The 22,459-nt window shown below is 42.5% G+C and overlaps 1 protein-coding gene across 1 annotated transcript in view; it reads right to left on the bottom strand.

Annotated features, from left to right (window-relative positions):
• Positions 1 to 22,459, bottom strand: part of BCAR3 (BCAR3 adaptor protein, NSP family member) — a 179,071-nt gene that overhangs the window by 129,002 nt on the left and 27,610 nt on the right. Inside the window, exons 2-3 of the mRNA XM_034779730.1 lie at positions 9,918 to 10,044; positions 3,505 to 3,619 (exon numbers count right to left, since the gene is read on the bottom strand). Coding sequence (XP_034635621.1) covers positions 3,505 to 3,619; positions 9,918 to 10,007 — 205 coding nt within the window. The 5' untranslated portion in view covers positions 10,008 to 10,044. The remainder of the gene's footprint in view (positions 1 to 3,504; positions 3,620 to 9,917; positions 10,045 to 22,459) is intronic.

Raw genomic sequence — 22,459 nt, 5'->3', positions numbered from 1 at the left:
AAAACACTTCATAATAGGCAGGAGACTAGATAACAGCCATTAGTCCCTTTTGTGAAAACAAAACAGTCTGCAGTCATGTTTAACTGACAGAACTGATCTGTTTTACAGTGTTCCCAGAGTTTTTTAACATAATGGACCATCTCTGCGGTAAGTCTATTGGAGACAACACAGTAACTCAAGGGATAAAATTTGGCCCCACTCTGAAATGATTGTTCATTAGCTTCAAAGAGAAACTGAGGGGAAAAATAGCACCCAAAATTGCTTATTTTCCAGAACAATGAACTACTTACATTTTCATTAGAACTTAGCTCAGGAAACTCCAGCACTTCATTACCAAACCAGCCAAGTGATACAGCTTGCCGGGTAATAGAATGATAGGTCTAGATGACATAAAATATATGCTGTAATTCAGGAATAAAATTCTTGGTTCAAATTCATCTCCGCTGTGATTCTATTGAAGCCATTGGAGTTACACTGGGGATGAATTTAGCCCTACACATTTGAAGCTATACAGTCTCAAGAGGAATATTGTTGCTGTGAAGTCAGAAAAAGAACACTGCGTATAAAGACTATTTGCAAACTGTTATGTCATTAAGGGCTTCATTGCCTGAGCCTTTATTTTTCATATTTTCCTTATCTCCAAGGACTCTGCTAACATTAAATGTTTTATTTTTTAAAGTTCTTATCGACATTCTTCAGAAACATTTTTGTGTTTGTTGATCCTTCATTGACATTGAAGTTACAGATACAAATATTTTCATTTGTTTGGTACAATTCTTGTGAGATAAGCCTTCTTTCCTTGTTTTATCTGCTCACCTAAGAGTTTGACATTTAGGTACAGTGGATTTTTGGCAGATTTGTTGAGTTGGCTGAACTGATATAAAATGTCTATAAACCAATACAGTGGGTGGCTGAAAAGCTTAGCAGCACCTTTGATTATACATTTATTTTCGAGTGTGAATAATAACCCATTCACCACTACAGTATCTAAGGAAGGCAACAAGATTCCAGTCTTCACAAGTAAATGAAAGTGGGTTCCACTCAAAACATCTCCTAGTCTCATTGCAATGATCAAGTTTTGTAGTTTCCTGTTAAATTCACAATATAGATTATGAGAATGAGATACTGAGTTTACATTTTAATGACTTGTATACTCTGATTTATGAAAGTTAAACTACCCTGTGACGGGTTGGATCACAGAACCCCCCTTGGGAGCTGCCACCTAATGTGCCAAGACTAACCCTGCTCCTGTTTTCCCTGCCAGCTCAGAACTTCAGCACCCTGTCTTGCTGAGCCAGACACTCCCGTCTGCCCCAACACAGACCCAGGGTTTGAATTACTTGCCCCAAAGCTGCAGGTTTACCTGAAAACAGCTCACAGTGCTTGTCTTCAGCACTCAGATGCCGTACTCCCAATGGGGTCTAAACCCAAATAAATCCGTTTTACCCTGTATAAAGCTTGTGCAGGGTAAACTCATAAATTGTTCGCCCTCTATAACATTGATAGAGAGATATGCAGAGTTGTTTGCTCCCCCAAGTATTAACACATACTCTGAGCTAATTAATAAGGAAAAAGTGATTTTATTAAATACAGAAAGTAGGATTTAAGTGGTTCCAAGTAGTAACAGACAGAACCAAGTAAGTCACCAAGCAAAATAAAATAAAATGCACAAATCTGTGTCTAATCAAACTGAATACAGATAATCTCACCCTCAGAGATGCTTCAGTAAGTTTTTTTTTCTCAGACTGGACACCTTCCAGGCCTGGGCACAATTCTTTCCCCTGGTACAGCTCTTGTTCCAGCTAAGGTGGTAGCTAGGGGATTCTTCATGATGGCTCCTCTCCTGTCCCTTGTTAGGGTGACCAGACAGCAAGTGTGAAAAATCGGGATGGGGGCGGGGAGTAATAGGAGCCTATATAAGAAAAGACCCAAAAATCGGGACTGTCCCTATAAAATCAGGGCATCTGGTTACCCTACTTGTTCTGTTCCACCCCTTTATATATCTTTTGCATAAGGCAGGAACCCTTTGTCCCTCTAGGTTTTCACCCCTCCCTCACTGGAAAAGCACCAGGTTAAAGATGGATTCCAGTTCAGGTGACATGATCACATGTCACTGCAAGACTTCATTACTCACTTGCCAGCACACAGGTATACAGGAAGACTCACAGTTAGAACACAGCCATCTGCAGATAATGGTCCTGGTTAACGGGAGTCATCAAGATTCCAAACAACCATTAATGGCCCACACTTTGCATAATTACAGTAGGCCCTCAGAGTTATATTTCAAGTTGTGGTACATTTATACAAATAGGATGATCACACTCAGTAGATTATAAGCTTTGTAATGATACCTTACAAGAGACCTTTTGCATGAAGCATATCCAGTTACATTGTATTCACTAATTATCATATTTTTTATAAAACTATATAGACTGCACAATGTCACATACCCTACTTGACCTCTTCAGAATTATGTAAGTTTTTCTATCATTAATTAAAAAAAATCAGAAAAAAATATATGGTTGCATGAGCATACAGTTGTTTTTCAACCCTGACACACAGAATATCAGTTCCCAAACACAGAAGACTAGCGTAGGTCAACACAGAATATTTATGAATAGTATCACTACACATGGTTCTATTCCCAACCATGTCTTCTCATCTCATCTGAAATGAATGAAAGGCAGGAACATTATCAAAGTAAAATGTTGACTTCTGTGCAGTCTGTGACAGCCTTTTCCCAGGATATTTTACAATTATTGGGCAGACTACATCCTAATTAGACCTTGTTATCTAGAATAATATTTCTCGAAAGATCCTCTTCAATGAATCAAGACTAAATAGTACCATCTTACTGAGTTCTCACTCAGAGGAGAACATTTTGAAGAGTTGCCATACTCGAACAGCTGTAATGAGCCCCTCTGAGCAGAACTTTGGTGCTTAATTGGGAAAGGGACTTGTATCATAATAAAACAAAAGGTATTTTAATTAAATCCTAACAGTTCAGAACAGGGGCCCATATAGAAAAGGAGGGAGGAAAGTGTTGCTGTTATCCATTCTCCCTTTAGACCAAACACTCCCTGCTCACTTCCTCTTTTTTCACAAGAGTGAAGTAATTTATGCAGAACACTGCTTCGTCTTGACTTTTTGGTTACAGTCTTTCCAAATGAGGAAAAGGGATTCATCAGCCTTTTGGCAATCATACTGTCTGCTAACATTATGATTTGTTTTTAGGATCAAGACTGAGTGCTAGAAAGTGACACTAATATGGAGACCTCTACTGACACACCAAAATGAGAATGGGTTAATATCCCTATCTTCTCCCCCAAGTAGCTAAACCATCAGCCATTCTTGTTACAGTCTGAATACTGTAATCTTGTGGGCCTCATCACAAAGTTGTATGTTAGGTTGAAACAACATATTCATTTCTCTACGCCCTGTGATTGGAAAGTAACATTAATCCATTTTCCAAACCTCTAGGAAACAACATGGCAGACTTCTTACCTCTTTTTCTTTCTGCCTCCTGAAGCAGCAGGATATTGGAAAGGATGTGTGTTCGGTGGATTTGGTTCTCAATTCCCATTTTCCTAAGATCAACTTCTGTCAGATGTAGTAAGTCCTGTAGCAAACCCCAGAGAAAGAGAACATGCTGTAGAGAGATATTACTCCAATAGTAAATTAAATTCTCCTTGAGCCACTTTGGTGCCTTCTGTTACTGTGGGCTAAATAACAACAGGTTTAGGAAAATATTTATACATTATGTGAAGTCCCTTTTCAATGATAAATCCTGTTACTGAAGCAGGAAGGATTTCACACTGTCATTCAAACTAGTTAACCATCTTAAAAACATCTGGCTAATTATAGGATTATAACAACACATGATGTAGCAGCACTTGGGCCAATGTAACTTTACGTAGGTTAAAAAATGTTTTTCTTAAAAAAGCCAGAGTTGCGATGAACAAAATGTGCACTTTTCTCAACACACACTGAATGGTGAAGATTTTTCATATTTAGTTTAGGATCCATGCTGATGGATATTTTTAACAATAAAAAAGGTTTTCTCTTCATTTATTACATTTTGAGAAATGGAAAATACCCACAAACTAAGACTCTTAAAAGAAAAAAAGTTAACATACTACTTTCACTTACATTAATGAAGGGAGATACAGTTCAAACTTGATTGGGGGGACATGAAAAATTATGGACTGTAAAGATTTTGGATAATGAAGAGACTACTTAATGTAATTAACAGTCATCAGGGGACATGACCCTGTTTTGAATGACATGAGTTCTAAATAACTGAGGTTGAACAGTTATCTTCTCTCATCTCTCCAGGCTCTGCAAAATCAGAATTAATTTATCAAAATAGGCTGCTGAATAACTCAGGGAATTATTTATGAAGGTCTAGAATGCTTCAATTTTACGTCAACGTCTTTAAAAGAAGCGGGGGGGAATAAGCATTGTAGTTTGGAGAAAATCCTTTAGGGTCACATACATTTCCTTTCCCCTTTGTTATTTTGTCTTTTGTTTGTGGAGCATAGCAAGGTAATTCTTTGGAATTTGCTCCACTTTAGTGTTGGCTGGTGGGGCTCATAACATTCCAATCTATTGTGGTATCTTTTATGAAGTTGGGCATCTCAACTCTCGGATCATAAAAGACAGATTGCATCGTTACAGTTACTTTAAATGCACTGCCAAGACCACCAGCAAAGAATTTATTTTTTAAGTAGAGCCACAAACTAGCAAATCTTCATTCTTTTAAATAAAACCATAGTGCCTGAGAGACACTACTGGATTTAGGACACCCACTTTTACTCTCTGAACCCCCATTTCAGATGCCAGAAACGAGACAGTTCCATAAAGCTGTAGAAGGAAGACTGCACTATTTTTCATTTGAAAGCGTGAAATCAAATGTGAGCATTTCCCAGATGTTGATGCATTAAATGTATGTCAACAGAAGGGGCAGGACTTTCTGATCATGAAACTATTATGCTTATTTTCCCCCTCTCACATTTACCAAAAGGGGAAAATACCAAAGGTGAAGCCACAGAGAAGTGGGAAAGATTTTAAAACTAGTGCCAACACTGGCACAGGATCCTTCTCCTCCTTCCAGTCCCCACCCCCCCAAAAAATCAAAACCAAAAAACGCAGCCTGGTCTTCTGCTTGTCCAGCCTTTGCCAAACATAAAAGAATGGCAATACAAAGGCAACTGGTGTTTACACCTCTGGTTCTGGACATCATACACTGGTGGTAATACAGTGGGGGCTTTTACTGGCAGATTTCTGAAGTAGTGTTAGAGAAATTGTTATGACAACAAAAAATAATGATACACAGATGCCATGATTGTAGAAGGGAGAATAATCTCCTACCTGAAAGTTTTCCTGCTTTATTCAAGACTCCCACACAACACTTTATGTTCCTCTCTAAGAACCAGTTAAAGTACAGGATTGGGAACCAAGAAACCTATGATCTACCCCCAGCTCTGCCACTTGACCCATTCTGTAGTTATGAACACTTTACCTCTCTCTGCCTCAGTATCCTCATTTGTAAAATGAGAATGATGATACCCTCTGCTGTAAAGATAAAAAGCCCCATGTAAATACTAAGTATTATTATTAAAAATACTAACTCTAGATAGTAGATAATCTAGGTAATAACTAAGCCATCCGACAACTTGAACCCCAGTTCAGCAAGGTAAGTAAGCACATGTCTAGGTAAGCACATGAGTAGTCCCATTAACTTCAATGGGATGTAAGTCAGGCACTTTGAATCAGTCTATAGCGGGGGTAGGCAACCTATGGCACGCGTGCCAAAGGCAGCACGCAAGCTGATTTTCAGTGACACTCACACTGCCCGGATCCTGGCCACTGGTCCTGGGGGCTCTGTATTTTAATTTAATTTTAAATGAAGCTTCTTAAACATTTTAAAAACCTTATTTACTTTACATACAACAATAGTTTAGTTATATATTGTAGACTTATAGAAAGAGACCTTCTAAAACCATTAAAATGTATTACCGGCACGTGAAACCTTAAATTAGAGTGAATAAATGAAGACTCGGCACATCACTTCTGAAAGGTTGCCGACCCCTGGTCTATAGTGTTTAGCTCAGAAACTGGGGAAAGAGCATAAAGATGGCAATGAAGTGGAAATTCCAGAAACTGTAAAACAGTAAATGGAAAAGTGACTGGAGGTTTTAACTTAGAAAAATCCATTGTATTCAGAGTGACACAGTAGGCCTATTATTAAGTTTTGAGCAGCAGCTGATTTCTCCCCCAGACGGGCTTTCAGGCCTATTAAAACTAAAAGAGTAATTTTGCTGTATGTTTCTTTCAATTTGTTGTCTGTCAACTCAACCCTCCCAGGGTTCTATATTGGGATCTTTTGTGTTACAAAGATAGCATGAATCACATAGCAACATGTTTCAACTTACTACTGCATTTTACTGACTGACTGCTTAGGGACCTAGGTTATCATAGAAAATTAGTCTTTTTATTAGCCTTCACAGACTCTAAGTTATCTTTGAAATCCTATTATCTTTATTCTGCTTGGATTATCAGATTACCCCAACACTGTAAGTACTCTGGTAGACAGGCAGCACAGCTGTGACATGAAAACCACTTTTAATTAAAACCCTATTGTCTGTCTCTGTGTAAAATTTGATTGGGGAGAATGACTGGTGAATAACTGTAATTCATTTACAAATGAATCCAGGAATGTCTTCAGTTGATGAAAATACTTTTAACGATAATATTTATTCTATGTATTATTTTACTTTGTGAGATATAATTGAAATATTTAGTGATAACAATAACAGTTCAAAGCAATGTACATCTGTTGATAAACTTGTATGCTGAGTGCAGTGCAGAATATTAGAGGTAAAGGATATTATTTTTTTCTGGGAGGTGGGGGCAAGAGGTTACTCATACATGCCAACAATGCAGACAGAAAACACAGGATGATAGATAGAAGGGTGATTCTGGTTCTGACTTCCATACATAGGTTTATAGAGGTAGGACTTTCTCAGAATTCCTGCAGAACTTCTAGAGATGTTGCTGAGATCCCCAAGATGATTGATATGAGGGGCCAGGATTCCTTCTGGTATTGCTAATTCAGCACTGTGGGGAAGAGACACAGCAGAGGTTACCTGTAATTTCAAAAGGCTACCTCCTTCCACTCACTATCCTGCCCTGCTGCATGTGCAGAAAAAGTTTTCTATGACATCTTTCCACTCACATAGTGGAATGGCATCTCACATAGTGGAAAGATGTCATAGAAAACTTTTTCTGCACATGCAGCAGGGCAGGATCCCTTTCTAGGACTCAAGAGTACTGGGAGAGGGGGACCTGTAAATTTGCCATCCTGCATACCATGACCCCAAGTGGACGTGGTCTGCAAGCTAGATGAGATGGATGTCCAGTCCTCCAGCCAGCTAACATGTATGCTGTAGTCAACAGCATCTGCTAACCTGGCACGCACCTGGCTCCTGTTTAGAGCAGCAGCAATGTGTGCCCAACAGAAGCTTAGGCTGGCTAGCATGATTCCTGTAAAGAATGATGCATCTGTCGGTGTTTCTTTTTCTGGCTCAAATTTCTACAGTGAAGGATTTGGACTGAAGTGTTTAAAGTGGGGTTAATAGGTATATAATAGTAATAGTACTTTGCACTACTACATAGCCCTCCACATAACATACAACTAATTAATCCTCACAACATCGCTATGTTGTAGGTTTTATACACATTTTACAGATGAATAAATTAAGAGAAACTATGGTTACAACTACACTACTAGTGAGGGTTGTGATTCCCCTGTTCGCACACATACACTTGCACTAGCTCTCAAACCCCCCTGAAACTAGTGGATACATACGCAACAAGGCTAAGCCATACCTCTGCTGCTGCTTCCCACGCTACACTGCTATTTCTACTTGCACTAGCTCACTAAGGGCTAGTGCGAGTATGTGTACACAAGCAGGCGAATCACACCCCAAGCCTGTAGTGAAGATGTAGCCTAAACGACTTGTCCGAGGTGACACAGCGTCAGCAAGTCAGTGATAGAGTGAGGAATGGAATATAGGAGTCGTGGTTCCCAGTCCCCTGCTCTAGTCACTCTATACAATCCTGCTGTTGTTAAACAGAATCAGACACACGACTGGAATCAAGTGGGCTACTGCATGAGGTCTTTCAAATTTTACTGTTCCTATTTGATATTTATCTATTTTCAAATGGTAACAAATAGCTCTCGTGATCGTTACCAAACTAATATTGATAAATGTGGTTGGGGTGAAAGTGGGCTGGTATAGTGTACTGGTAAAAAGCCGGTACTGGCCCGTACGCAGCCCATGTTAAAGCGCTGCAGCTGCAGCAGCGCTTTAATGTCATTGCCCCTTTTACCATCGCCCTCCCCCCCCCGGGCCTCTGACAGGAGGGGGCAAAAGGGGCAGCTGCCCTGGGGCCAGCGATTTAAAAGGGCCTGGGGATCCCGGCTGCGACCGGAGCCCTGGACCCTTTTAAATCACTGCTGGAGCCACGGGGCCAGGTAGTGCAGATGGGCTGGCTGCGGGAGGCTGACCCCCAGACCCACCCCTTCTGCCCGAGGCCTCGCCCCTTCCAGGGGCCGGAGCCGGCCCCCGTACTGGTAAGAATTTAATATTACTTTCACCACTGAACGTGGTTCTTCATCAGTATGGAACTGTATTACTAGCCACATGTGTGCCATTATTCTGTAAACAGATACATTCATTATCACTAAACTATTCATTAAAATTCAAAACTAGATATAAGATAATGCAACTTATTGGTTAAAATTTGGAAAACAAAAGTTATCTACTTGTTCTCACTTTAGTAAATGTGTTCATTAGAGCTAAAGTCTCAGACTGTCTTGGCTAATACTGGATAAGTGGCTGTATTTCATGATGAGTTTTAGTATACAGAGTTACAAAAGGTATGGGGTTTTGCTTTGCTTTTCATGTTTGTATGAGATAAAGGGAGAGCATCACCCTTCAGTTTCCTGTGCTTGAGGCTCAGTCAGACAAGTAATTACTACTAGGCATATTGCTTACTACCTGGAGTAGTTCCATGGGCAATAGTTAATAGCGCTACTCCTGGTAATAAGTATTACTCTTGATAGTTGGTGCTTGCAGAATCTGGCCCTAATGTTCACATCTCCACAGTAATGTTACTTAAATTTAAAATATAGTTTTATCTTTACTTAATTCATTATGAAAAATGAAATCCCTGCTCATTTTTCCTTTCAGTCAACAATACACATTATCAAAAGTTCTACTTTTACAGTTATATATTTATTATTTATTTATTATTATATTATTTTAGCAATAATGGGTAGGCACAAAGAATTACACACCAAACATGTTCAAATCTTAGATTTGATCCTGCAGTGAGATCTGTGTGGACCATAGTGTATTTACATTAAGTTATACATTTTCCTGAATGGTCCTGTCTAGCCTCTAGCAGAAGTACTGAGAAATAGCTTAAGTCTGGAAACATTCAAATGAACAAAGTAATATTTATCAAGAATATTAAAACAGAAAAGTTCTACATTCTTGGACAATAGACAACTGGACTTTTGGCTAAAATACAATCAGTCAGGGGACTATACCTTGCATTTGGGATTGGACTCAGTAAGTAAAAAAGCTTTTTCCACCACTAACTTCTGGGCTCTTAAAGCTTCTATAAATCCAGTGAATAAGAGTAAAGAAAGTATTACTTGGGCAACACTTACCTACTCAAATTCCCACCAGAGTTCTGCTATTTTCATGAGATTTCTATGTTAGGATAAAGCTTAAAAGTTCTAATTTTCTAACTGATAACCTATTTAGTTTGAGACTAATTGTGTTGAGCGGATTGAACCATTTGAGACTTTCATGGGAATTTTCCTGAAAAAGAGAGTTTCTTACCTCTACACCATCGTATTGTTTATCAAAGAGCATGCAATATTCTGGGAGACCCAGCTCGGTTAGCCAGTTAGAAATGGATAGATGCTTCATAATCTGTTACTCTCCTCACCTCACAATGCCTTTGACTCTGCAGAACAAAACAAACAAAAATGTTTAGCTAATGCTAATAATGCAGAGCATCAGTGGAATTCCAACAGAGCACTTAAAATAGCCACTTTAATAGCAAATGAGCTCCTCTGATTAATGTTATCACCCTTAATTCCAAAGATATGAAGAACGATCTGGTCATTGTTTTAGAGCTCCTGTTAATTATGTATTAAGGTTGGTTATGTAAAATTAAGATTGAAGGACAGATCCTCCGATGGTGTAAATTAAAGTGAATGGAACTATGATAATTTGCTATCTGAAGATCTGCCCACACGTCTATATGTAATTTATTGTTTCATTTGTAACCTTAATGTTACTGGGTATGTCAAAGGCCCTGTGTTGCTTTTAGCCTTCTCAGAAGGTGAATATAGACCAGGCCTACAATATAATCATCTAATCAGCAAAAAATGCTCAGTCCTTGTATTTATAGAAGATATTCCTCAATCCCTTTGTCCAGCAACCATGCCTTAGTTCCTCCTTCATGTTGAATAAATTGAGTGATAAAATGTATGAGAGGGAGACAAGAGTGAATGGGATTGTAACTTGTGTGTGAATGTGGAGGAGGTGAATGGGACTGTGTGATTTGTAGGGGACAAAGAATGAATCTGATCCTGTGGTGTGTGTTTGTCGGAGATTCACAGACACTGGTTACTGAGTTACAGAGTATCCCATAACTAGGAGATAGAAGCTACTCCTTTGGCTCCATCAGGATGTTGGCAGCTTTGAATTTGTCAACAAGACTTCCCAGAGCACTTTTTTCACCAATTTCTGTCTTTCTGTTGCTGGGACTCTGTTTTGGTCTCCATCTACAAGCTCTGAGAGCCCACTATTGAGCCCACCTACAATTAATTGATGGATTGGTGTATTGATTAATCTCTTAGACTACAGTTGCCAATAAGGGTTGGTCTCCTGAGCAGCAACAGTATCAGGAAGATTACCACCACTATTATTAGAATGAGAGACTTGAGGAGCACACAAGAAACAATTGTAATTTATCACAAGTTCCTTCATTAACAAATCCACTAAGCAGATAAACAATCTCACAACAGCAGATAGAGAGTACAAAGTGTTTAGCCCTATGACAGGCATTACTCACATTTCCTGCTTGGAAACCACGGACTGTCAGTCACTATCTTGCTCATCATCATCACCACCCATAGCTGTCATCTTGGATTCTCCCATGGCACACAGGCCAAGTTATACCTCTGATGAGTTACACTGATGCCTATTCGGGGTAGTGCCTATTCATGAAGCTTTCAACCCCTTTTCCTTAACTATATTTCTACAGCCGACCCAGTAGCAGCTTACTGTATGGGCCAACAGGGCCTGTGCCCATGGGCCAACAGGGCCTGTGCCCATGGGCCCTGGCCAATTTGGGGGCCCCGCAGGAGTGCCGGCCCTCTGGCCCCACCCCTGCTGCTCCTTCTCCCACCACCCTGCCCCTCAGCCATGCTCCTCTCTTCCCCTTGAGGCCTTGCTCCCAGCCAGGCTGGAAGATGGCTGGACATAGTGTGAGTGAGTATATTTCCCCCGTGTGAAGCCGGCCCGAGGCCCCACTCCCTTCACCCCCTGCACTGAGCCAGCCCAAGCCACTTGCCCAAGCCGCCTTCTTCCCCATGCAGGACTGGCCCGAGCCCCGCTGCTCACCCACCCCCCAGTCTCTTTTTGTCAAAACTGGGCATTTGTACTGTCTGCTCTTGCCAACTGGTGATCAGTTGGCAAGAGCAAATGGGACAAAATACCCAGTTTTGACAAAATGTTGGGACATCCGAGTCCAAAACAGGACATATGGTTACCCTAGGCCAGGGGTCCCCAAATTTGTTTGGTTGTCCCCCCAGTTATCTGGTCCACGGGAGTCAGGGCTAGAGCTGGGAATGGGAGTCAGGGGTCGTGGTGGGGCCAGGGTTGAGGTCAGGGACCGGGAGTGGGGCTGTGACCGGGAGTGGGGCCAGGAACAGAGCCATGACTGGGGCTGGAGCCAGAGGAGGGTTGGGTGGTGCTCCCTTCCCACCCCCGTGGTGGCTGACACAGGCCTCCCCATTTGTTCCTCTATGCTCCCCTAGGGGGCACTCTCCACAGTTTGGGGACCACTGTCCTAGGCTGGGTAAAAGCCACCCAGGGAGCCAGAGCAGCTGTGGGGAGCCCATGACCCTCCACCTGCCACAGACAGGAGACCAGGGTGCCCAAGAGCAGCCCCTGGCCTGTGTCCCTGCCCCGCAGGGTGCACCACCCAGGGCAGATGGAGGGTCCAGGCCTCCCCACAGTAGCCCGGGCTCCCTGGGCAGCTCTTACCACAGCCCCTGCTTCCAGCAAGGCCAGTGGGCAGGGCCTTGCAGGAAGGGGAGGAGTGGGGGGCAGGGCAGGGGGGATTTTGGGGGCCCCAAAGTTTTTTGTGCCAAGGCCCCAATAAATCTTAATCTGCCTCTGACCCCGCTAAACCTGGGGTACCCCATTTTTTATAGGCTAACTTGTTAGTTCCCTTTATACTCATTAACATTTATGTCACTCAATCACCATAACAACTAGTGATTTGCACACTGCTGACAACTTGTGTCTGCAAAAAGCCCCAGAATACTCTAATCAGCTTTAACTGGTACATGGCAATATATACTTCCTAAATATCAGAACATCTATTACTGTTAGGGTTGCCAACTTTCTGACTGGAAAAAACTGTAAATGACTCTACCCTTGCCCTGTCCCCTGCCCCACCTCTTCCCCCAAGGCCCTGCCCCACCCCTTCTCCGAGACCCCGCCCCCTGCTCACTCCATCCATCGATCGCTCTCCCCCACCCTCACTCACTTTCACCAGGCTGGGGCAGGAGGTTGGAGTACAGGAGTGGGGGAAGGCTCCGGCTGGGGGGCAGGCTCTGAGGTAGGGCCAGGAATGAGGGTTTGAGGTGCTGGAGGGGGCTTCAGGCTGTGGGGTGGGACTGAAGGGTCTGGAGTGTAGGAAGGGGCTCTGGCCTGGGGCAGGGGTGAGGGAGGGCATGAGGGTGTCGGTTGGAGATGCGGGCTCTGGGGTGAGGCTGGGGATGAAGGGTTTGGGGTGCAGGAGGGGGCTCTGGGCTGCAGCCGAGGGGTTTGGAGTGTGAGAAGGGGCTCAGGGCTGGGGAAGGGGTTTGGGATCTGGGAGGGGAGTGGGGTGCAGGCTCCAGGAGGTGCTTACCTCAGGTGGCACCAGAAGCAGCCGGCATGTCCCTCTGGCTCCTAGGCTCAGGGACGGCCAGGGGGCTCTGCGTGCTGCCCCCATTCTCAGGAGCTGCCCCTGCAGCTCCCATTGGCTGCAGTTCCCAACCAATGGGAGCTGCAGAGCTGGTGCTTGGGGCGGCACCTGCGGGCGGGGGTAGGGGTAGTGCACGGAACCCTCCTGGCTGCCCCTGCACCTAGGAGCCAGAGAGACATGTCGGTTGTTTCAGGGAGCCACGTGGAGCTGGTTGCTGTGGCCAACCAGACTTTTAGCCGCCAGCTGACCAGAGCCAACAGGGTCCCTTTTCAACTGGGTATTCCAGTCGAAAACCAGATGCCTGGCAACCCTAATTACTGTAACTGTTTCATCTTATAACATAGGGTCAGTTAGCTACTCATGTCAGCCTATCTTTAGGGTTGATGCCTCGTTTTGTTAAGTTAAATATCTTACAGGCTTCAGGTCAGTAGGCCCTGTGTTATAACATTAATTAATATTTATATTTCACTTCTATATCACAAATACACCTGATACATTTTATCCTTGGCTACACTGGCTCACAAACTATGCCACTCTACTTTATCCATTCTGGATGATTGTAGATGGCACTAGGAAAAGACCATACACTTTCTTCTTTGAAGGTGAAGTAAGAACATACCTTCCCCGACCTGGCAAACATGGAGGCATGCTGTCTGCCTCAACTCTCAGCAGATAGATTCCACCTATTCTTACTAGTGCAGTGCAACTTGCTGTACCATGGCCTCAGACTGTACAAAGACAGTGGTTTTGAATCTTGTCAGAGGAGCCCTTGCTGGTAGTTTGTGGGTAGCTGGCTAGTCACATAGTGCTGGCTCTCCTTGTTTCCAGCTGCTCCATTGCATTAAAAAATAGATAGAAATAAATTAAATACTCTCCTAATATCATTGCTCCATGTAACAAACTACTGTATTTGACAAAGTTATGGACTTGTAAATAGGAGGACACACATCCACAAGGCAATTTCTATTAGAAAGTGGAGTACACAATTAATATATTTGAAAATCTCTAATCTAAACCTATGACTTGAAGCCTCAAAGTTTCAGGACTTCTCCAAAATATATGAACACTAAGACCAGAAAAAGGACATGTTCATGTTCAAACATGCCCAGGGCCGGCTCCAGGCACCAGCCTGGCAAGCAGGTGCTTGGGGCGGCCACTCCGGAGAGGGGCGGCACGTCCAGCTATTCGGTGGTAATTCGGCGGACGGTCCCTCACTCCTGCTCGGAGCGAAGGACCTCCCGCCGAATTGCCACCACAGATCGCGATCGCGGCTTTTTTTTTTTTTTTTTTTCAGCTGCTTGGGGCAGCCAAAACCCTGGAGCCAGCCCTGAATATGCCACTGTCTTTAAGTCTTAAATGTATGTGTTATCTTTTAAAATATTTTTCCTTTTTTGTCCACTGTGCAAGAAAAATAAATTTTTACCAGCTCTGCATAAAACCCAGTAGAATTATGATTTTTAGCAAGAAAACACTTATTCTAACCTGCCTGTCTACGCTAAATGCGTCACTTTAAATTCCCACAGGTTGATGTATTATGGTCAGCAAAGAGCCCTAATTGCTTACTGTCAAACAAAGTGATCTGTTTAGTGTTGTTATAATTCTTGGAATATTGTAACAGTGCCGAGGTTATACATTTAACTGCAAAGCCAAAAACACTACCTTCTACAGAAATGCATCACATAATACAGGCATTGGGTGCCTTAAAATACAAATATGTCTTATTACCGGAAATGTTTAATAGGAATTTAGGCTAGAAAAATTGCCTTTATTAGCCTGCAGAGGCTCTCAAAACAGACAGAATTTTGGAAGTCACTAAAGGCTTGTCTACGCTGCGACAATCGATGCAGCAATCTTCTAGTGAAGACCCGCTAAATCTACCACGGATCACTCTCCCGTCAATTCCTGTTCTCCACCTGATCAAGAAGATTAAGGGGGAGTTGACAGGAGAGCGTCTCCCGTCGACGTCACGTAGCGTGGACCCCGTGGTAAGTAGATCTAAGCTACGTCGATTTGAGTTACGCTATTCATGTAATTCAAATTGCGTAGCTTAGATCGACTTTTCCCTTTAGTGTAGACAAGGCCTAAGAATTTACTCTTGATAGTCACTTTGGAATGGAGCCAAAAGGGCTATGTTTCAAGGACATGAACATACCATTATATTGTGAAAGGTCCACAATTCAGGGGGAGCCTTTGGACTGCAAGATGATCAGTAGGAAAGATACACTGGTTTCTGGGGAAGAAGGGGAATGGTGAAGAGCAGACAGCTGGGATTATGAGACTGGTAAGTAGAGCTAGCCAGACAATGGAAATTGCCTTCCCACAAAATTTTTTACATGGAACGATGATAATCAATGGGACATGGTATTATCAGGGTATAAAATATATAGGAATGACAGAGTAGGTTGTGCTGGTGGGCGAGCGGCACTATATGTGAAAGAAAGCATAGTAAAAATATAGTAAAAATCTTAAATGAATCAACCTGTACCATAGAATCTCTATGGATAGAAAATTTATGCTTGAATAATAAGAATATAGAAGTAGGAATATACTATAGACCCACTGACTAGGATGGTGATGGTGATTGTGAAATGCTCAGGGCGCTTAGGCTATAAAAATAGAAAACTCAGTAATGGCAGGTTTCAGCTATACCCATATTAACTGGGTACAGGTCACCTCAGGACAGGATGCAGAGAAAAGTTTCTAGACACCATAAATGACTGCTTTGTGGAGCAGCTAGTCCTGGAACCCACAGGGAGAAAGGCAATTCTTGATTTAGTCCTAACTGGAGCACAGGATCTGGTCCAAGAGGTGAGTATAGCTGAACCACTCGGTAATAGTGACCCTAATATAATTAAATTTAACATCCTTGTGAGAGGGAAAGCACCAAAGAAGTCTACCACTAGCATTTAACTTCAGAAAGGGGAACTACACAAAAATGAGGAAGCTAGTTAAATGGAAATTAAAAGGTACAGTTATAAAATGGAAATGCCTGAAAGCTGCATAGACACTTTTTAAAAACACCATAATAGAGGATCAAATTAAATGTATACCCCAAATTAAAAAACATAATAAGGGGACCAAAAATGCCACCATGGCTAAACAAGAAAGAAGCGGTGAGAGACAACAGGGTATCCTTTAAAAACTGGAAGTTAAATCTCTACTGAGGAAAATAGAAAGGACCATAAACTCTGGCAAGTAACATTTAAAGTATAATTAGGCAGGCCAAAAAAGAAAGAATTTGAAGAACAATGAGCCAAAGACTCAAAAAGTAACAGCAATTTTTTTTTGTAAGTACATCAGAAGCAGGAAATCTGCCAAACAATCAGTAGGACTATTGAACGATCGAGGTGCTAAAGTAGCATTCAAGGAAGGCCATTGCAGAGAAGCTAAATTAATTATTTTCATCAGTCTTCATGGCAGAGGATGTGAAGGAGGTTCTCACACCTGAGAGATTTTTTTAGGTGACAAATCTGAGGATTGAGATTGAGGTGTCAATAGAGGAGGTTTTGAAACAAACTGATTAAAAATTAAACAGTAATAAGTCACCATGACCAGATGGTATTCACCCAAGTGTTCTGAAGGAACTCAAATATTAAATTGCAGATCTAAGTGTGGTATGTAACCCATCATTTAAATCAGTTTCTGTACCAGATGACTGGAGGCTAGCTAACGTGACACCAATTTTAAAAAAAGGTTCCAGAGGCGATCCCAGCAATTACAAGCCAGTAAGCCTAGCTTCAGTACCAGGCAAATTGGTTGAAAGTATAGTAAAGAACAGAATTATCAGTCACACAGATGAACACAATATGTTGCGGAAGAGTCAGCATGGCTTGTAAAGGGAAATCATGCCTTACTAATCTATTAGAATTCTTTGAGGGGTGTCAACAAACATGTGGACAAGGGTGATCCAGTGGATATAGTGTAGTTGGACTTTCACAAAGCCTTTGACAAGGTCCCTCACCAAAGGCTCTTAAACAAAGCAAGCAGTCATGGGATAAGAGGGAAGATCTTCTCATGGATCAGTAAGTGGTTAAAAGACAGGATACAAAGGGTAGGAATAAGTGGTCAGTTTTCAGAATGGAGAAAGGTAAAAAGTGGGATCTGCACTGTTCAACATATTCATAACACAAGTGCTGTTCAACATATTCATAAATGATCTGGAAAAAGGGGTAAACAGTGAAGTGGCAAAATTTGCAGATGATAAAATAATTAGTCAAAATAGTTAAGTCCAAAGAATTACAAAGGGATCTCACAAAACTGGCTGAGTGGGCAACAAAATGGCAGATGAAATTCAATGTTGACAAATGCAAAGTAATGCACATTGGAAAACATAAACCCAACTATCCATAGAAAAAGATGGGGTCTAAATTAGCTGCTACCACTCAAGAAATAGCTCATGGAGTCATTGTGGATAGTTCTCTGCAAACATCCGCTCAATGTTCAGCAGCAGTCAAAAAAGCTAACAATGTTAGGAACCATTAGGAAAGGGATAGATAATAAAACATTAAATATCAAAATGCCACGATATAAATCCATGGTATGCCCACACCTTGAATACTGTGTGCAGATGTGGTCGCTCCATCTCAAAAAAGATATATTAGTATTGGAAAAGGTACAGAGAAAAGCAACAACAATGAGTAAGGGTATAGAAAAGCTTCCATGTGAGGAGAGATTAAAAAGACTGGGACTATTTATCTTAGAAAAGACATGAATAAGGGGAGATATGATAGAGGCCTATAAGATCATGAATGGTGTGGAGAAGGCGAATAAGGAAGTGTCATTTATTCCTTTACATAATACAGGAACCAGGTTTCATCAAATGAAATTAATAAGGCAGCAGGTTTAAAACAAAAAAAAAGGAAGTACTTCTTCACACAACGCACAGTCAACCTGTGGAACTCATTGCCAGGGGATGTTTTGAAGGCCAAAAGTATAATGGGGTTAAAAAAAAAAAAAGAATTAGATAAGTTAATTGAGGATAGGTCCATCAATGGCTATTAGCCAAGATGGTCAGGGATGTAACCCCATGCTCCGAGTGTCCCTAGACTCGGACTGCCAAAAGCTGGGAATGGACAACAGGGGGTGGATCACTTGATAATTGCCTTTTCTGTTCATTCCCTCTGGGCCACCTGGCATTGGCCACTGTCGGAAGACAGGATAATGGGCTAGATATGGGGTCGGCCACCTTTCAGAAGCAGTGTGCCGAGTCTTCATTTATTCACTCTAATTTATGGTTTCGCATGCCAGTCATACATGTTAATGTTTTTAGAAGATCTCTTTCTATAAGTCTATAATATATAACTAAACTATTGTTGTATGTAAAGTAAATAAGGTTTTTAAAATGTTTAAGACGCTTCATTTAAAATTAAACTAAAATGCAGAGACCCCCGGACCGGTGGCCAGGACTTGGGCAGCGTGAGTGCCACTGAAAATCAGCTCGCGTGCCGCCTTTGGCATGCGTGCCATAGGTTGCTTCTCCCTGGGCTAGATGGACCACTGGTCTGACCCAGTATAGCCATTCTTATGATGTTCCTGAATCAGGATGAAAAGTCAAAAACATGAAAGTTTTCGAGAGAATGGATTTCCAGAAAAATTCTATTTCAGAAGAACTGAAACAGATTTTCAGGTTGCTGACTGTCTGCCTGCCGGCAGAAGGTGAAGTTGCCAAGAGCCTTCAAAATTGACAAGAGCATCTGGCGGGCTGCCAGCCAGGCAGAGAGGCTGCAGGTGGAGAGCTGACACTCTCAGTGTCTCTCCTCCGCCCCTCTACCCCCAAATCTGGCTACTCCAATCAGGCTGTAGTTTCCCACCTTGAAGGCTCTTGTCATTTTTGCTTTCACCCTGCAGATAGAAAGTGAAATGGACAAGAGCCATTTTATGAAAAGGGCATTTTCCACTGGACAATCATTATGAAGGAAAATTCCCGACCAGTCCAACTAGGAAGCCTAAGAAGAGTAGGCACGTTGGATAAGAGGCATTTTTCTGGTTCACACACTTTTGTATGTTCAGCCACCTGTTGCTTAACCAGGAAATCTGGTTAAATGAATTTACCAACTTCTCCCTGGAAAATATAGTTTTAAGACTCTGAATTTACATAATTAAATGTATTTTACATTTCTTTGTGAATATCTTTAATACTATTCTAATATTTGGTAATAAAAAGTCTACAATAATTGGTGCAGATTCATTGTACTTTTCATTCTAGAACAAAGAAAAAAATCGAATACCAAGAGTGAAAGGAATTCCATGATTTACACAGCGCAAAGAACACTTTAAACAACAAAGTGATAAACAAGGGCTATCTAATCTCACTTAGCCAGCTGCATTTGCTCTGCTATTCGCTTACACCAAAGAAAAACTAAGGGCATTCTAATATAGGCTGAACAGGACCTGGTGGCTTTATGACAAGACACCAAAATGCATTGTTTTCAATGTGCTGTATTCCTGCTTCTGTGGTTATTTATATAAATTACTTCTGCTTATTGTTAAGTCTTCATTGCATTCTGTGCAGGCTTTTCCCCACTGCTTTGATGAGCCCTTGTTTTTCAGCTTACTGTCGTTCTTCCCATCCTCTTTTTGTCTACTATTTTTGTTGAAGGCAACAATGTAAATGGCACACAAAACGGTTTTTGTTTGACTAGTATTGAGTAGCCACAGGGGTACTACCTGGTTCCCAAAGAATGAGAGGTTCCCCTCTCTTTGAACAGCTTCTGGGGCAGGAGGAGCAGGATTACAAAATGGCTATAAAGGTGAATGCCTGGTAGGAGGCTGGGCTCTGCACCCACCATCATAGGGACGAGGGTGGGACCCCAGGCTGGGGGAGATTTCTGGTTTGTTTGTTTGTTTCAGTTAAAGAGGACATGTTTTGATTTCTGATTATTATGATGATCCCTTTGGAAACCTTAGTGAGTACACTTGTGTTCCAGCATCTTACAACATCAAAAATACAGAATATAGATAAACATAGTGGGCAAGATTCTGGGAGATGCTGGGCGTACGTGCCCATCAGGAAAGCTACCAGAACTGGGAGCATGGGAAGGAAGTTGGAAGCTCCTATTTGAGCTCCCCTGTACTTTGCAAATCTCCCATGCCAAGAATTGCAAAGTGACTTGTAGACCGTGGCCTACTATGGTTTGAAGGCCTTTGTTCTATGTTTGTGTGTGTTCCCTGGGGATAGGGGCTGCCCCTTCTTGTGTGCTGGGAAAGCATCTAACATATTGTGGGTGCTACCACAAACTAGGGTTGCCAGACATCAGTTTTTTTACCAGAATGCCTGGTCGAAAAGGCACTGTGGTGGCTCTGGTCAGCATTGCTGACCGGGCCGTTACAAGTCTGGTTGGCAGCGCAGCAGGGCTAAGGGGAGGCTCCCGTCCCTGCCTCCGCACAGCTCCCGGAAGCGGCAACATGTCCCTGCGGCCCCTAAGCGCAGGGGCTTCCAGGAGGCTCCACGCGCTGCCCCTGCCCTGAGCACCAGCTCCGCAACTCCAAATGGCCGGGAACTGCAGCCAATGGGAGCTGGGATGGGGGTGGGGGTGCGTGAGTGCTCCTAGGAGTCAGAGAACATGTTGCCACTTCCGGGAGCTGCCTGAGGTCAGCAGCGCCATCCAGAGCCCACACCCTGAACCCCCTCCCCCAGACCTGAGCCCTCTCCTGCACCCAAACTCCCTTCCAGAGCCTGTATCCTGCACCCCCTCCCGCACCCCAACTTCCTGCCCCAGCCTGAAGCCCCCTCCTGCACCCCAAACCATTCATCCCTGGCCCTATCTCAGAGCCCGCACCCCAAACTAGAGCCCTCATGCCCCCCCCAACACACACACCTCAACCCCCTGCCTCAGCCCGGAGCCCCCTCCAGTACCCTGAACTCCTCATTTCTGGCCCCACCCTGTAGCCTGTGCTCCCAGCCGCAGTCCTCACCCCCCCCAGGACCCTGAGCCCCCTCCCTCACCCTCAAACCCCACATTTGGTAAAGTGTGTATAATGCTTTGAGATCCTTACATGGAAGGCATTGTAATATTTATCACCATCATTTATGTGATTATAAAGCTTTTCACGTTGATGGATTAATAGTGATCTATAACGGTTAGGCCACTGAATAGCTATCCCATGCTATGTGAAATGAGATTACTGACAAAAAGTAGTCCTGCTAATTAATGACTCTTTCTGTGGCAGTAATGGGGGAGAGGGTGTTTCCAGAAGGACGTGCTAGTCTGTTGAAGCCAGCTTATCTTTTACTCTGTGCGCATGTTACATCACTGTCAGGATAATCTCAGAATAAGGAAGCCCTAGAAAAGTAAAGTAGGTGCAGGTACACAGTCAAATAGTTGGAGTGGGTCTGGAGCTGACCATGGAGTGTGGTGTTCCAAGTGTGGCTATCATATCCAGTTTGTTTTATTCTGATGTTTTTATAGGGCCCAGATAATTTGTATCCTTTCTTCCATCCTCTGGTCACCCGCTCCCAAACAGCGGCAAGAGATGATGATATACTGCTGTTTATCTACACTCCAATGACAATGAGCGAGTTTAACCCAATGCAGCTCTTGGAAAATGGACAGTTATGTGTTGCAAAGAAAACTAGGCAAAGACATTTAAAACTAGTAGCTGATGTATTAACTACTATAATTTTATGTACTGCCCTGCCTCGTATATTACTCTATGGATGAGGACGGGATGGGGGGAGGAAGGGCATAATATAACAAGGCATAAGCACTACATCATAGGTGAAATTCTGGCCCCAGTGAAGTTATTGCTACACTCCCATTGATCTTCAGAGAGATAGTGTTTTATCCCATGTTTCATAACTAGGGGACTGTATGCCAAGTCATGTTTCCACATTTTCTTGTCCAGATTTAAAGAGTGTTTGCTTTTATTTCTTGCAGTGTCCTTTCCACCTCATCAGGACCAATTTCAGACAGTTATATTCCACTTCCTACTCACCATTTGCCACCATCAATGACACATCCAGATCAAGGTTTTATGAAAAATATTTTTGATGGACCACCCTATGTCTAAATTCTATTATAATAATTTATACTAGTTTAACTTTGCTTATCTTCCTCGCTTTCTATCTTCAGTGAGACACAGCTATTCATCTTAATACTGACTGACACCAAAATTATAGGGACCTTTGGGGAAGGATCAGTCACTTGATTTCCACTGGCATCAATGAAAGCTG

The sequence above is a fragment of the Trachemys scripta genome, chromosome 8, assembly GCF_013100865.1.
Source record: "Trachemys scripta elegans isolate TJP31775 chromosome 8, CAS_Tse_1.0, whole genome shotgun sequence".
NCBI classification, from domain to species: Eukaryota; Metazoa; Chordata; order Testudines; family Emydidae; genus Trachemys; species Trachemys scripta.
Note: the sequence above shows the minus strand (reverse complement) of the source record. Positions and strands in the feature narration are given on the sequence as shown.